The sequence below is a fragment of the Pan troglodytes genome, chromosome 10 (assembly GCF_028858775.2).
Source record: "Pan troglodytes isolate AG18354 chromosome 10, NHGRI_mPanTro3-v2.0_pri, whole genome shotgun sequence".
In the NCBI taxonomy this organism is placed as follows: domain Eukaryota; kingdom Metazoa; phylum Chordata; class Mammalia; order Primates; family Hominidae; genus Pan; species Pan troglodytes.
Window position 1 is genome coordinate 77,072,229 of NC_072408.2, and position 17,962 is coordinate 77,090,190.

Sequence of the window (17,962 nt, forward strand, 5' to 3'; positions counted from 1 at the left end):
AGAGTTAACTGGTATTTATAATATCTAGTCAAATATTTAAATAAAACAAGCTTTTAAACCAAAATTGTTAATAATTAATCCAATATCAAATTAAATTTTTAAGCACCTACGCATGACATGGATTACTGTTGATTTCCCTTGTATTATTTTGTATGTTGAGTTATTAATCAGTAAATGAAAATTTAGTTCTTCATTGTTACCCTGGATACTAATTTTTTGAAGTACGCTTTCATAGCATTAAAAAAAAGAAACCTTTTGGTGTATTATCATGAGGAAAGTTAACTTTATAATCTGTAGCAAAATATCATAAATATCAATTGCAATTCTCCGGATTATTTTCATTACATAGTTGGAATGGTAACAAAACCAGCAAATGAACAATCCCAGGACTTCTCAATACACAATGAAGATTTTCCAGCATTACCAGGCTCCAGCTATAAAGATCCAACATCAAGTAATGATGACAGTAAATCTGTAAGTAACTGAGAAGTGTGTATGTGAGTGATGTAGTTTTTCCCTTCAGATTTCTCTTATATTAACAATTACTTACTAAATACTATTACAAAACTGTTTTATCTTGATATCTGTAATAACCTAACTTCTGAAGAATGTGGAAAAGCTTTATAACTTAGAAGATAGCCTATTTTTTCCCTATTTCATATAGGTTTGCAAATTTCTGTTGAACTTCTCAGAGTTAATTTAGACTTTTATTGTAGTCCCTGTCAGCTGGATCCCATGAAGTTTGATAATATAGCCTTCTAAGGAGCTGTGTTTTTCTTGAGTAAGTTTTCTCCTTGAAGAATTTATACACATTTTTATACCTGTGTTGATTCAACCAACTCAGCTTCTTCTTTCTGACTTAACAAATATGTTTATTTCTTCCACATTTCACTGAAAATAGCTTTTCTCTGTGTGTGATGGGAGTTTATATATTATTAAAATAATTGATAAAGAAGATTGGTAAGAATTAAAATAAGTACAAAGTTTTAAAGCTTATATGTCTAACTTATCTTCGAGGTAGCTTTGGTGATTTTAGGTAATATACTATATTTAGTTTCTCTTTTACATGAAAGCATTGAGGAGTGTAACTTCAAGTGTATCCCAAAGCATAAAGACCTGAGAAAGAGATAGATTTTTTTTTTCTGTGACTGAAGATCTGAGATAAATAAGATATTTTCCCTTGATTTCTTTTTCTTTAAATACTCAAATGTGGATGATATAGGATTTATTTGTATACCATGGAACAATGATGGAAACAGTTTTCTATAGAACTTGAAAAACAGGTAATAATTTAACTACCAATTTAAATGTAATAAAGAATAAATAGCAAGGTATTAATAAGTGAACTTGAATTTGTATACTTAACAAATTTTAATGTCACATTTAATTTTTTTCATGCTAGAATTTGAATACATCTGGCAAGACAACTTCAAGTACAGATGGACCCAAATTCCCTGGAGATAAAAGTTCAACAACACAAAATAATAACCAGCAGAAAAAAGGGATCCAGGTGTTACCTGATGGTGGGACTCTAGAAATCTATGTCAAAGATATTATAGAATGCTTTTTTTTCTTTTTTTTAACTTTTTCTTGAAAATAAAAGCAACTGTGTTTTTCCTACCCAGGTCGGGTTACTAACATTCCTCAAGGGATGGTGACGGACCAATTTGGAATGATTGGCCTGTTAACATTTATCAGGGCAGCAGAGACAGACCCAGGAATGGTACATCTTGCATTAGGAAGTGACTTAACAACATTAGGCCTCAATCTGAACTCTCCTGAGTAAGTTTTTTCTGTTTTTCCATGTCTGTATATAATACCTCTTCAGACTTCCAGTTTTTAATATCATGTCATCAAATTATCTCACCTACTGCTACTCATTGTTAACCTGCTGATTCTCTGGGTCATTCCCATTCATGTTAGTTCTTAGATCACTGTCACTCTGCAGTATTCCTTTTATAATTTGGCATTTTATGTGTGTGTGTGTGTGTGTGCATGTGCATGTATATATGTGTGTGTGTGTATATACACACACACACACACACACACACCTTCCAGAATCCTGAAATCTCAGCTCCTTGAATTTCTTTCCTCCAGGAATTTTTGTCCTGTAGTATACTTCAGCCACTCCTTTAGTTATCCCTTTGACCTAGTCATTGTTCGTAACTGCAGTCTCTCAATTTTAAAATCTGAGCTCGCATGCTTTCCAACTTCCACTTTCTATTTTCTATTTCTCTTCTTCTAGTACTGTGATTCCTGTAATCATTTCACTCCATTGGGACCTTCAATCTATTGATTCTTCGGTATTTTAACTGTTCTTCCAGATCCCCGTCTCTTTTCCCCTGTGATCAACTCCCTTCTTACCCATGAAATTCTGTGGTCAGTCATAATTGTTCATTTACATATCCCATGACTACTTGCCATTTTCTCATGTTGTTATACTTGCATGGCCAAAGCTACAGTACTGATTGTTTCTGCCTATTTCATTCCTGACCTGTGCTACTGAGCTCTGCTAGAGAAAAACACATGATATCACTGCCTGGTCTTCCTTTATTTTCATGCCCAGGAGCCTCAAAAGTAGGCTCTTAATTCTACCAGTGATAATTATACCTTGCATGCTTAGTCCATTTACTCTTTTGCTCTCTTATGTAACTATCGTACACTTCTGCATGCCCCTAATACCTTTTCTCCTTATTCTTACTATCAAATGATGATCTTGCTTTTCACTTTTACTGTACTAAGAAAGATGGAAGCAATTAGAAGAGCACATTTAGCACAGTCTAGCCAACAAATCTGACTACCTGACTACCTACAGCCACCTACACCTATGTTATTCTTGTTTTCCACCCTATTACCATAATTGACCCATGCGTTCTACTTACAACACATTTTCAAACTTTGTTGGGTCATTTTCATCAACATAGAAATACATTGTTACTTCTCTCATCTTAGAAGAAAATCTTTCTTTGATCCAACCTCCTCCGTAAGTTACTTTCCCATTTCTTTATTTCCCTTTGAAGCGAAACTTTTCAAAGAGTCATCTCCATTTCTCCAACTTGGTCTTCTCCCATTCTCTGGTAAGCCCATTTCAGTCAGGATTTTGTCCCTGCCACTTCACTAAAGCTGCTTTTATCAAGGTCACCAAATGACCTTCATGTTATTAAATTCAGTGGTCACTTGGAGGAACTCTTGCTCCTTGATACACGTTCTTGTACTTGAATTTGAGAGCACCATTTTTACCTCATCTTCACTGGTTGGTCTTTTTCAGTTTCCTTTGCTGGTACCTCCTCCTTTTCTTCTTGACCTCTGTGTCATTCCTCTTCTCTGCATTTACATCCTTGATGATCTTTTTCTAGTCTTATTGTTTTAAATACCATATATATTGAGGAATCCCAAACATATGTTTCCATTCCACACTTCTGAGTTTGAGATTTCTACATTCAATTGCCAATTAAATATTTCTTGAATGATCACCCCCCAACTTATTCTGTCTACAGCCTTTCCAATCTCAGTTAGTGGTAACTCTGTACTTCCAGAAACTTGGCATTATTCTTAACTCCTCTTTCTTTTATACCCCATAATCAGGCTTTTCCCAAAATATATACAGAATCTAACCAAAGCTCACTACTTTTAACTGCTACCACCCTTGTTTGAATCATTCTCTCTTGCCTGAATACTCCATTAGCCAGTCACTGGGGGTCCCTGATTGTCCTTATACCCCTTCCCATACAATCTCTTCATATAACAGCCAAGACAATCCTTTTTTAATAAATTACTCCTCTGCTCAACACCCAGTAAATGTTTGTGGTTTCATTATGATTAAAAACCCCAAATCTTTTTTTTTTTTTTTTTTTTTTTTTTGAGACAGAGTCTTGCTCTTGTCGCCCAGGCTGGAGTGCAGTGATGCAATCTCGGGTCATTACAACCTCCGCCTCCCAGGTCCAAGCGATTCTCCTGAGTAGCTGGGATTGCAGGCATGTGCCACCATGCCCAGCTAATTTTTGTATTTTTAGTAGAGACGGGATTTCACCGTGTTGGCCAGGCTGGTCTCTAACTCCTCACTTCAAGTGGTCTGCCCACCTTGGCCTTCCAGAGTATTGGAATTACAGGTGTGAGCCACCGCGCTTGACCAGAAACCCCAAATCTTCACAGGCCTGCAAGGTCTTACATGATTATTGTTTGTCCCCTAACCCCACCTCAACAGCTTTTCCCTTTGTTCACTGTATTCCAGCTTCACTGGCCACCTTGTTATATCTCAGACATGTCAGTCATGTCCCTGCCTTAGTTGCTCTAGGAGTTCCCTCAGACTAGAAGAGTCTTCTGCCAGATAATTAATATGACTATGTCCCTTATAGCCTTCAACTCTTCAGATCTGACCACCTTAATGAAACTTAACTGACCACCCTATTTAATAATTATGCATCCAGTCTCCCCTCCCAGTTCCCCTCTAACATGGGCCATTGTTTATTTATTTATTCTGTTAATTGATTTTGTCTGTCCCCCTCCAATCCACCATCCTCAACCAGAAAGTAAGTTTCATGTTGTCAGTGATCTTGTTTTGTTCACTGATGTGTCGTAAGCTCCTAGAACAGTGCCAGGCATATAATAGGCTCTCAGTAAATATTTGATGAATTTAAACTTTTGCAAATAGTTACTCAGTTTTCTTCTTGCCACACAAATAAATGGGAAATTTATTTAAAATTTATTTAAAATTTATTTTATATTGGGAGCATGGTGTTGAAGAATTTAAAGCATCTTGAGTTGAAATCAAGTAAAAGTAGAAAATTTTTAATCATGTTTTGTATATTGTGATATGTTGTGTTATTTTTACTGTATTGCAAGAATACTGAGGGAAGGAGTCCTATCATATTTTACAGACACACACACAAACACACACAATCTTCATTTGCTTCTGTATAAGTCAGTAAACCCCCAAGTAAGGGAATTAGAAGTAAAGATGGTCATTTTACAGTTGGAGTCTTTGTTTTTCCTGAAATAAAATTAGAAATCTCTTTTTCTGGATTTCAAAATGTTTTCTTTTCCTCCTTATTCAGAAATCTCTACCCCAAATTTGCGTCACCCTGGGCATCTTCACCTTGTCGACCTCAAGACATAGGTAGGAGAATCTATTTGTGTTTAGACCTTTTAAAAAGAAATTTACAATTGAGAATCAGTTAATAAGGCTTCTTTCATTTTATTATCCAGACTTCCATGTTCCATCTGAGTACTTAACGAACATTCACATTAGGGATAAGGTGAGTGTAGTTTATTATTCTACTCAGTCAGCATGAATTTATCTATTTTTCACATGTTTTTCAGTTCAGGCAGCATACTATTTTTGAAATAATTAGTAATGGTCTCAGGGATATGCTTTCATATGTCCATGTTAACTTGTTAAATGGTAAATGTTAGGACTGGTAAAAAATAAAAATTCTTAACAACAGGTTACAACCATAACCGCAGTTGATGGGAATAAACTAGATTGGAACATTTGATAAATATCCTTCTGATAATCTTATTTTATGACCTTACCAGTAAAAAGATTTTCGTTACAAGTATTACAGATACAGTGTTTTTAATGAGATGGTCTGTATCTTTAAAAACTATTTATAACCTTTGACTTTTCTCTGTATTTTTTCATTTCCATTTTTTTAAATCACCTAAAATTCTAATTCTAAAGTAGTTATTAACAACAGATTACAGCTTAATCTCTCTTTTTTCAATCTAAGAAAGAAAATGGTGGCACTTTTTGCTTTAGAAGAACTGAGAGTTTGTTTCTATTACCAAAAAATATTCACAATGATACCTAAATTTTAGCCTTGGGAAACTACAATTTAGTGAAAAAATATATTTTTGTTATATATTTGTGTATAAATATCTATGTGTATGTGTATATATACAACAGCATTCTGAGTGTGCCTTACAGTTCTGTGGTCAAGTGGATGTTGATGTTGTGGACAGGCAAGTAAAGGGATACCTTTCTCAATGTCTTCTAATACTTGAGTAGATAGAAGGCAAGAAATACAAGATGGAGAGGTCTCCTATTTTCTATTTGCGGATTGTGTGATTTGCTCCCACCTCCACTGTAGAGCTCTTTCGCTCCAATTACCGAAGTGTTCCAGAACCTTTTCTTATTGCCAATTTGAGAAATACTAATTTAGGAGAATTTGTCACATTGGGGCTGCTGCCTGAATAGGGATAACATGAATGGAGAGAAAAATTACATTCAGAGAATGTGTAATAACCAAATAAGTATTTCGATATAGGATCGAATAACGAGATAAAAATGTTGTTTTGGGACAGTTTTAAGGTTTATTTAAATGTGAAAATTTGAGACTATTGAACCTATGTTTTACAGTTTGGTAAGCAGTTATGTTTCTACCTTGGGGAGAGAAATGTAAAGCAATCATCTTTCAGACATCTATTTAAACAAACTGAAAAGCCATTTCTTTATGATTTTTGTATTCATCATCTGTGATTTGCTGAAAGCATACAACTGACTTGTGAATCATTCACTGTCAGATATAGATTCAGTTTAACATTTTTTATAAGCCGTCTATATATTTGGCACTCTACAAGGTGCTTTCATATACCTTCACTCATTTTATTTACTTTCTTAGTAACCCTCATAGGTGTCATTGTCCACATTTGACAAGTAAAGCTAAGAGATGTTAAATAACTAGGACACAGTCATATTAATGAGTAATAAAACCAGGACTTGAATACAAGTCCTAGATCTCTGAGCACAATGCTATTGTTAGGATCGTTTCCCCATTGGGTATTAAATCCTTTTAGTGGATCTTGCTTGGAAGTCTTTATTGAGCTTTTCTTCCAGTCAGCATATCAATTAGATGTATCAGAAATAATTGTTTAAATGACTTCAGTCATTTAAATGAGGAAATTCCCTTTTAGAATCGTAACTACCTATCTGTGTAATCATGTAATAACAGTTATCTACTACAAAGTGGGAAGTTTTGTTTATCTCCATTTTTACTTTAGTAGTAGCAACTATATATTAGGATTTGCAGATTTGTTTTATATTTCAGAATAAGTTATTTTTCTTTTTCAGCTGGCTGCAATAAAACTTGGCCGATATGGTGAAGACCTTCTCTTCTATCTCTATTACATGAACGGAGGAGACGTATTACAACTTTTAGCTGCAGTGGAGCTGTATGTTCAAAGTATTTTAATCACTTTCGTATTATAGTGGATCTTGACTATGCTGAAAACATCTTTAAGTGATGATGGCTATCTTTAAATGGAACTATTTCTCCATCAAGAAATTTATTTTTACATTATTAAAGTGAATTTAATTTAGATTAAAACCGTATCTTAACCATGGCTTCATAATCTATATACCTAAAAAGAATTTCAAACTTAATGCTGAAGCTGGGTGCAGTGGCTCACACTTGTAATCCCAGCACTTTGGGAGGCTGAGGTGGACAGATCACTTGAGGCCAGAAGTTAGGGACAGCCTGGGCAACACAGCAAACCACATTTCTACAAAAAATAAAGGAAAATATTAGCTAGGTGTGGTGGCACACATCTATATAGTCCTAGCTACTTGGGAGGCTACAGCAGGAGGATCGCTTGAGCCCAGGAGTTTGAGGTGTCAGTGAGCTATGATTGTGCCATTGCACTCTAGTGTGGCTGACAGTGCAAGACCCTGTCTCTAAAAATAACTAATAAGTGCCAGATTTGTAAGAAGACAGAATTGACATAACTCATGGATTTGGTGAATCTAATTTTTGTAAATATGTGAATTATATGATATTCATGACTATGGTTTTTATTCCTTGTGGAACCATATGTATAAATAATTTGATACTGAATTTAATCATTTCATAAACATTGTTATTTATAAGTAAGGCAGTGTGCATATTTGTTGTATGTTTTGAAGTGCTGATTAAAGTCCACATTTTCATTATCAGCAGTCTATTGGCCAGTTTAAACAAATATTAATGTAAAGAAATTGGTTCATTGATATTTTTTCCCTGAGCAGTTCTGTATTTACCTGATGCTCTAAAATTAAGTTTTCTGTCGTTACTCAAATGTACAGTTGGCAACACATTTTGTTATCAATTGACAATTATGTTTACTATAGAGTAAACTATTAGTAATTATTTATGACCTTATGATTGGGAGACCTTTTCACAAATTTAAGTATTTCATAACATTTCTAATAACATTTCTATAAATGGCTTTGGATCAAATAGTTTAAAGTATACAATTCAGTATGTTGATAATGAATTGTTTCGTTTCATTTCACAACTGAGAGGATTTTTCCCTTATGTTTTTCCTTCATTTTTGTGAGAATAGAGATTATTACCTGTTGTTCCTTTTAATTGTTCATAAGTAAATAAATACATTCAGGCACTCATTCATCTATCACTGGCAGTTCTGTTTTCATATTTTATTTATGTCTTAAAAACTACCTCATGACGTTGGTAGGAAAACATTTCTTTACATGGAGGTTTATTTTGTGGGACATTACCTCCTCTGGATGTTACTTCCTCAGTTTACAAGTAGTGTAAATTCTCATTGATTCTTTTATGAATTGTAATGGATTTTCTCTTAGCTTTTGAGAATTTAGAATCTGAAATTTGAATAAAAAATAAATATATTCAGTATAATTTTTCAAAATGCTCTAGTTTCAAGATACTTTAAAAATTATGTGGAATTTACATAATTAATTCAAATATAGTTTGTATTTAATTCCTTATCAAATAATGCAAATAGTTGGAGATACCTCAATTTCTTTTGAGTGTTAAGAAGAGCAAGAAAGGAGTGAAGTTTTTGCAACACATTGTGTCTTTATTTGGTCTGCCTATGTTTTTATCACATTGCTTATAAAACTTTTAAAATCCTTGTTTGTATAAAAAGTTTCTTTAGTTAAATAAAAGTGTGTGTATTAATTAGTGTGCCTTCTGGACAAATTAAGAAATATTTTTTCTATATTTCAATGCGGTTGTATTTAATAACTTACAATAAATGAGTAGGAAGCATTCATATTTATTTATTTTATGTGTAATTTTTTTTTTCCGGAGGAAAGCTTTACAAAATGTAGAACATGTTTGATGTAAGCCACAGGAAAAAGTTAATTATCTTTTCTTTTAAAAATTGAAGTTTTAACCGTGATTGGAGATACCACAAAGAAGAACGAGTATGGATTACCAGGGCACCAGGCATGGAGCCAACAATGAAAACCAATACCTATGAGAGGGGAACATATTACTTCTTTGACTGTCTTAACTGGAGGAAAGTAGCTAAGGTATATTTCTTTCCATGTGCAAATGTATAAATCTAAACTTGAAAAAAGAAGTGTCCTCTTTTATCTGTTTATAAGTACCAATACATCCAATTCCAGTAATGTGCCACATATTTGCCAACTGTTTAATTCCATCTCCTTGGCTTGACACTCTTAGAAGAGTGTCCCAAAACAATTGGTTTCACTGATAGTTACATTATTGAATTTGGTAAGATATTTTGTAATTTTGCATAAGCCTTGGTAACATTTGAAATATTTTTTGTGTCTACTGCTTTGTAAAATAAAGATACTCTCTTGCAACCCCAGTCATATATTTTTATATTTTTGTAACTTTAAGCAAGGATGAGATTTTTCTAAAAGCAGTATATAAACAGGCTTTTTACACTTGGACTAGTTGCAGGAAATACATCTGAATGTTTATTTGCAAGTAATTTTAAGAAAGAAAATTACAGGCGTTAACCATGACTATTTCTGTGACTATTTTGCTAAATATTGGGGAGAAATCGGCTATGGAGAAATGTTGATTATTTTATTTTGGTTTTGCAACTTTTCCTCACTTAAACGCCTTTCTAACTGTCCCATGTGCAAAATTTTCATCAGTGTCAATGCATATTTCATACCTGCGTTTAGTACCTTGTGTTTATTTAGTCTGCCTAGTAGAGAATATATTATTCTCTACATGTGGAGAGAATATAATATTCTCTCCACTCTATATATTATTCTCTACATTATCTGATTTCACAACTCCATGATTTTTGTGATACATTTTCCATCAATGATTCTGAGGTTTATAAATTAAAGAGTTAAATTTGTTTGTTTTAAATAAATTTAAACAGCAGAAAAATGTTTCTGACAGTTCTTTGGACAATTTTTTAGTTGTCAATTTGTTTTTTTGTTTGTTTGTAGTTTTGAATCTGCTTTACTAAAATGATTATTTAAAAAGGTAAAACATTTTAAGAAGACAATGTAAAATGCCTACCAGATATTTATCACAAAAATTTTTACATCCCAAGATTTCATATAAAACTCAAAAAGCCGGGTGCAGTGGCTCACACCTGTAATCCCAGCACTTTGGGAGGCTGAGGTGGGTGGATCATGAGATCAGGAGATCAAGACCATCCTGGGTAACAGAGAAACCCCGTCTCTACTAAAAATACAAAAAAAAAAATTAGCTGGGCCTGGTGGAGGGTGCCTGTAGTCCCAGCTACTCGGGAGGCTGAGGCAGGAGAATGGCGTGAACCTGGGAGGCGGAGCTTGCAGTGAGCCGAGATCGCGCCACTGCACTCCAGCCTGGGCGACAGAGCGAGACTCCGTCTCAAAAAAAAAAAACAAAAACAGATGTCCCCTAACAGACAACACCAAATAAGATCCACATAAGAAATTAAATCTTTTTTTTTTTTAGATGTTTCTCAGTGGTAAATGTCTTTACTTCTCAGACCAAGTCCACATACTGTATTTTGTATTGGAATTATTTTAACAGTTCCAATTCATGTGACTATTGTGTTTTCAGAAGGCGTATTTATGAGTTAACCTTCTAGTTAAATAATCACATTAATTAAAAATAGTGCCTGAGCTATTGTATATGTTACCTGCTTTTTAAGATATGTAGTATACAGTAGAAAGCGATAGCCTTTGTATCATGGATTTGAATTTAACTCCTATTGCTGTTATTTATGCTTTGACCTTCTACGATTTTCTTTTTCATGCCTGTTTCCTCTTTTGTAAAATTGAGGTGAGATTTTCCTCTAAGTTTTTATGAAGATTAAATGAGATTTCATATATGTTTATATACACACAAACATGCTGAGTACAGTGCTTGGCACACGTTGGGTATTTGATACATGGTGGTGGTTGTACTAGTTTACTGCTATTGTTTTTATCATCGTTATTATAGCTACTGTTTTTGCAAGGATGAAAAAATTAGAGCTGATTGTTAATTAGGTTAGGTCATTGGTTCTCAAACTATAGCTTGTATCAGAATTACCTGGAAAACTTGTTAAAACACAAATTTCTGGACCATACCTCCATCATTTATGATTTAGTGAGTCTGTGGGTGGGGCCTGAGAATTGCATTTCTAACAAGCTCCTAAGTGACGGTAGTAATGACATGCTGGTCTTGGTCCAGAACTATATTTAAAGAACCTGTGGATTAGGTGATGCTACAGGAGTCAAAAATATCTTTGGAAGAAGAAAAAAATTTTATTAGGAAAGAACTGAAGTTTTCTCCATTCAATTTGCACATTTTTGCTCAATATTATTGTAAATTATTCCAAACTTACATATGTAAAAAGGGGTGGATATTTTCACTAAACAGCTACATAATTTTAGTTAAATTTTGTTAGATATATGTATGAAGAAATCAATTTGTGAGAAAATCAGCTTTCCAGAATTAAGTTCTCCTCATGAAGTTAAATATTTAGAAAACAATGTTAACATTAATGTAGGACTCCTTTAATTTCCAGCAAAAGCAATTCCTCAGTCAGGTAAATGTCATTTTAAAGAAAATTGTATCTATTTAAATATGGATTTACATATTTTTTATATATTATATATAAAACATAATTTAGCTCAGTTTTATCTGTCTTGTGTACAGTTAAGCTTTTGTCTTTATCTTTAAATTTTTTAACTGTGATGTGAAAAATGTGAGAAATAATATCATTAAGTTACTCCCTCAGAAATCTCTTTCAAGGTAATAGTTTGTTGGTACCTTGCACTGACACGCTTTAAAATTATTTTCATAGTAATGAAAACAGGCAGAATTGTTGGTATTAATAAGATATTAATGAGCAGCTCACTCTTGGTTATATTAAAATACAAATTCATGCACTTAAAATTTTGAAGTTGCAGTATATTAACGGGATAAATTTTTCAAAAAATTCTTTAAAGGATGTGTTCAGTGCTTTCCCAGAATATTGATTAGTAATTAAGAAATCTGGGACCTGTTCATAAGTATATTTATTAACAGCCTTCATCAAATTATAGAAAATCCATTAATATGTCATGTCACAAGTTAACTTGAGTCCCCATCTGTAAAGTGGGTGTGCCTTACTATTCACAGTTAAAGAACGTATATTAAATAACCTCAATTCACTGTAAGAAGCCTACAGTATGAATTAACATTTTAAATAATAGCTGATATTGTGGTGTTCTTGAAAGGTACTGAACTGGTCTACACCATAATCCTGGAGTCCATTCATAATATTTTATGTCCATTCATAATATTTTGTATGAGCATTTTTCCCCAAATCACTTACTATTTTCAGATAATTGTAATATTAAATAAGGGATTAGATAATCTAAACCAGAAGTATTTCTTATCCTCTAAAAATTTTGTGACCCTGAGTTCTAGAATCCAATCCATTATTTATTTACATAATTTCCTGTAAATCAATAATATATACATTAAAATGTTGACATTGGGTGGGCATGGTGGCTCATGCCTGTAATCCTAACACTTTGGGAGAATGAGACAAGACGATCACTTGAAGCCGAGAGTTTAAGATCAGCCTGGGCAACATAGCAAGACTCTGTCTCTATAGAAAGAGAGAGAGAGAGAAACATAGCCAGGTGTGGTGGTATGCTCCTGCAGTCCTAGCTACTTGGGAGGCTGAGGTAGGAGGATTGCTTGAGCCCAGGAGTTCAAGGTTGCAGTGAGCTGTGATTGCATCACTATACTCCAGCCCAGGTGACAGAGCCAGATCCTATTTTTTTTTTTTTAATTTAACATTGTATTTTGTTTATTCTTTCCTTTTGTATACTCATTAACTTTTTAGCAGGCCATGTTCTCCTGTGTTGTTTTGCTGGAATTACTCATATTTTACTAATTTTAAATTTGCAGCAATTCAGATAGTATATATAATCTTCATGCATTAAATTTTTTAAATAATTTCTTCCACAGTTAATTTTTAGGTGATAGAGGCTGCCTTATTATCAGTAGCTTTCTCAAAGACTTAAAATTTAAGAATTCTTTCGGCCTAATTTGACCTCGTGGATCTATCAGGATTTCTAACAGTTAAGATTTTTTATGTCACAGTCTGATATAAATGTGATTTTTCATTAATTTCACAGTTACATATTAGTACATCCTTATACTTTAGTAATGTATACTTTTCTTCAAAGATTATTTCTAATAACTGTATTTAAGATAGTTTGCTACTTCCTAAAATTTAAGTTAATATGGATTTATTATACAGGTTGAGCATTCTGATTCAAAAATCTAAAACCTGAATACTCCAAAATCTGTAACTTCTGAATGCCAACATGGTGTCACAAGTGGAAAATTCCATACCTGACACCTTTGCTTTCTGATGGTTCAGTGTACAGTGTAAACAAACCTTATTTTCTGCACAAAATATTAGTAACATTGTATAAAATTACCCTCAGGGTATGTGAATAAGGTATATATAAAACATAAATGAATTTCATGGTTAGACTTGGGTCCCATCCCCAAGATACCTCATTTTATATGTATAAATATTCCAAAATCCAAACACTTCTGTTCCCAGAATAAGCAAAATCTCAGATAAGAGATACTCAACATGTAGGTAAGAGAAAGCTGACATTTCATGAGAATTTGAGAAAACACCTCTGCAGTGTGTGTTTCTCTACATAACTAGATCAGTGATTACATTAATGTTTTTGTAATATTATTTGACTATATGAATCCATTGCATTCGGTTTTGCTTGAATTGAACAAGTAACCTTTGGAGAATACATAGCCTAATTTTATTAATAGAAGAACTAAGGTATGAAAAAGTTGTCTAAAAAGTATTTGGAACTCTTTCTAGCCTTTGCAATCATATTATAGTCTAGAAATCCTTTTTTTTCCACTAAAAGCAAATATATACATAGACCCTCTAATGTATCATTTGATAATATTAGAAAAATTAAATGTTTTGTTCCTAAAACAAAGGAAGAAAGCTTGTGTTTATTCATCATATATGAATTACACATCCATTAGGGGCTTGGCACTATTCCAAGTTGTAGGTAGTAGTATACAAAGTAGATAGACACTTGCTTCTACAGAATGTATGAGGATGTGCATGTGTGTAGTATGTGTGTGTATATATAACAAACATGTAAATGGTGTTACCAGTAATCAAAGTAACTTTTATGTATTTTAAGAATAAAAGTACGTGGAAAACAAGATTTTAAAACGTGGAAGGCAACATTTTACCTATGTAATTTCTAAATCTCTGATCTCTATATCAAAATCTCTAAATCTCTATATCAAAATTATTTACGCTGCTTAGGTTTAAACTATATTTTTCTAGGGGAAAATGTACATTGATAAAGTTAATCTAGTTTGAATTCCTAGTCATACATTGTAGTTCATCAGTGTGAAAAATTTTAGTTAACTTATTCAGTATAACTTACCACTTTGTGGAAGTTACAATTAGACTTTTTTTCCCTGTAACTACACATTTTGAAAACAAAAATGCCAATTTTAATTTCAGAAGAATGATAACAAATTTTCTTCACGAATTCAGATAGTCAACTTGAACCAAGCAATAAAATTATTTTAATTCATAGCTAGGGCTGGGAGAGGGAGAGTAGTGCTACACAGTGTATTAGGGCAGGATGTCATGGTTGTGGTGGTGATTCTGGTGTTTGCTAATTTTTACTGATAAGCAAATAACCTCTGTGTCTTAATTACTGTACCAGTCACATGAAGGCAACCTTTTCAGGCTAAAGTCACCATGGTGTACCTTCTTTATAAACTCTCAGGGGACTGATTTTTTTTTTTTCCTTTTTCTTCACCTTATACCAAGAGAGAAGGGGACTGAATTCTTTCAGCATTTCTGGATTGCCTTGTAATGAAGTAAATGAATCTGTTTTGGATCTTGGACTAAAAATATTAAAAATAATGTGTTACACTACAAAAGACACAGGCTTTTTGTCACATGGAGGCTTTTTGTCACATGGGTCTGGATCCTAATGCTAGGTGTGCCACTTACTGTATGACTTGGCCAAGTTACTTGTAAGCCTCATTTTCTTCAGGTACAAAATGAAAATAATGATATCTGCTTTACAGAATTATTACAAAGATTAGAATAAAATTAGCTGTATCTCTAATTTTAGCACATATTAGGCTTTCAATAAATTCTGCTGTTAGGTCTGTAATATCTTTAAATTTATTTAAATGTAATATCTTTAAATTTTAAATACTTGGTGTTCCATCTTAAAATTTGGTCATTATAGTCTAGGTTTTCATTTTAATTTAATAATGGAAATACTCATCATGGAATCAGTTTGAAACCAGACAGATAAGGTAAAATATGTTAACCCACGGTAGCTAATGTCACTTGTTGGCTTAATCTTTAATACATAATACATATTAAGCTTCATAATTCTTTAAGTTGGATTATGCAGTAATTTGTGCTAATTCAGATGGTAGAATTGGTAAGAGGCTTTTAGAGCCTCTTGCTTATTGGGGTTACAGAGGTATTTGTTGTTTGCATTTTTTTCTAATATACATAGCTATTCTGCATCTCTATTCTTGATCTTGGGTGGGAAGTATCCTGAAGAAATTATTTCACCATTCTTAAATTTTAAAACTCATGAAGTTAATACAGTATTTTGAAAGTTTGATTAAAGTGAGCTGCTATCTAGTTTTCAAATGTTCCTACAGCAGAACCATTGTCTAGTTTTCGGTGGCAGTTGATTTATATTTGAGTCAGGGTTTTGGGTTTGTGAAATGCAAGTCTAGTGATGTGTGAGTTTTAAGTTCATTGTTTTCCCCAGATTTTAATGAGGTTAGAATAATTTTATGTGTTTTCCTTTTTTTTTTTTTTTTTTTTAGACGGAGTCTTGCTCTGTCATCTGGGCTAGAGTGCAGTGGTGCAATCTTGGCTCACTGCAACCTCCGCCTGCCAGGTTCAAGCGATTCTCCTGCCTCAGCCTCCTGAGTAGCTGCTACTACAGGCGTGCACCACTACGCTCAGCTAATTTTTGTATTTTTAGTACAGACGGGGTTTCACCATGTTGATTGGTGAAGATGGTCTTGATCTCCTGACCTCGTGATCTGCCCGCCTAAGCCTCCCAAAGTGCTGGGATTACAGATGTGAGCCACTGTGCGCGGCCCTGCTTATTTTTTAATATAAATGTAATAAAGACAATTTGGAAAATTATTTCTAAACTTTTTTCATGGACAAAATCTTTAGGTTTTTATACTTCGTTGAAGGGGGCTTTATTTTAAATATCCTGTAATTTCCAGTGATTCAGAGATACAGTAATTGCCCCTTCTTTTTTTAAGTTAAAAACAATACACAACATTTCAGTGTCAAGTGGTCCATTAGTAGTCTCTTGACCTACACACAGAAAGCCTGTCTGTATTTTTTGTACTCATTGGTTAGAAACTACAGCACATTATTTTTCTTCAAGCTGTATTTTATGTAGAGGAAAAACAGTTGGTATATCTGTGTTGATGTTGATTCATATATATTGGGTATTTTATTTATTTTTATAGTAAAATGTATTTTGACAAATGTAAAATGAAAAGGGGAAGATATCTAAATTCTTGAATTTGTTTTTATAGGAGTTCCATCTGGAATATGACAAATTAGAAGAACGGCCTCACCTGCCATCCACCTTCAACTACAACCCTGCTCAGCAAGCCTTCTAAAAAAAAAAAAAAAAAAGACTTCCCTTTTCTTGGGGTATGGCTGTCTCAGCACAATACTCAACATAACTGCAGAACTGATGTGGCTCAGGCACCCTGGTTTTAATTCCTTGAGGATCTGGCAATTGGCTTACGCAAAGGGTCACCATTTGAGGTCCTGCCTTACTAATTATGTGCTGCCCAACAACTAAATTTGTAATTTGTTTTTCTCTAGTTTGAGCAGGGTCTGAATTTTTTCATTTATTTCCTTTTTTGCCAGCAGACAGACTTGAGTCTGTAAAGACAAGCAAATACACTGACAGAAGTTTACCATAGTTTCTAAAATGTAAAAAAGAAAACCCACAAAAGACTCAAGAAAATTAGACCACAAATTTTGCATTGTTCATTGTAGCACTATTGGTAATAAAATAACAAATGTTTGTGCATTTTTATGTGAAGATCCTTCTCGTATTTCATTTGGAAAGATGAGCAAGAGGTCTGCTTCCTTCATTTTACTTCCCCTTCTGTTTTTGAAAGGCAGTTTCGCCAAGCTTAATGCAAGAATATCTGACTGTTTAGAAGAAAGATATTGCCACAATCTCTGGATGGTTTTCCAGGGTTGTGTTATTACTGAGCTTCATCTTTCCAGAATGAGCAAAACACTGTCCAGTCTTTGTTACGATTTTGTAATAAATGTGTACATTTTTTTTAAATTTTTGGACATCACATGAATAAAGGTATGTATGTACGAATGTGTATATATTATATATATGACATCTATTTTGGAAAATGTTTGCCCTGCTGTACCTCATTTTTAGGAGGTGTGCATGGATGCAATATATGAAAATGGGACATTCTGGAACTGCTGGTCAGGGGACTTTGTCGCCCTGTGCACTAAAAGGGCCAGATTTTCAGCAGCCAAGGACATCCATACCCAAGTGAATGTGATGGGACTTAAAAGAAGTGAACTGAGACAATTCACTCTGGCTGTTTGAACAGCAGCGTTTCATAGGAAGAGAAAAAAGATCAATCTTGTATTTTCTGACCACATAAAGGCTTCTTCTCTTTGTAATAAAGTAGAAAAGCTCTCCTCA

General features: G+C 33.6%; 1 protein-coding gene across 7 annotated transcripts in view; it reads left to right on the top strand.

Annotated features, from left to right (window-relative positions):
* CNOT2 (CCR4-NOT transcription complex subunit 2) overlaps nucleotides 1–17,962 on the top strand; it is a 111,651-nt gene extending 93,689 nt beyond the window's left edge. For 6 of the 7 annotated variants that reach the window (XM_063784777.1, XM_016922587.3, XM_063784779.1 and 3 more), the window contains 8 exons: nucleotides 350–474; nucleotides 1,403–1,523; nucleotides 1,626–1,782; nucleotides 5,055–5,116; nucleotides 5,206–5,255; nucleotides 7,070–7,170; nucleotides 9,127–9,271; nucleotides 16,806–17,962. In XM_063784777.1, coding sequence (XP_063640847.1) covers nucleotides 350–474; nucleotides 1,403–1,523; nucleotides 1,626–1,782; nucleotides 5,055–5,116; nucleotides 5,206–5,255; nucleotides 7,070–7,170; nucleotides 9,127–9,271; nucleotides 16,806–16,892 — 848 coding nt within the window. In that variant the 3' untranslated portion in view covers nucleotides 16,893–17,962. The remainder of the gene's footprint in view (nucleotides 1–349; nucleotides 475–1,402; nucleotides 1,524–1,625; nucleotides 1,783–5,054; nucleotides 5,117–5,205; nucleotides 5,256–7,069; nucleotides 7,171–9,126; nucleotides 9,272–16,805) is intronic. The other variant, NM_001280492.1, reaches the window with a different exon arrangement.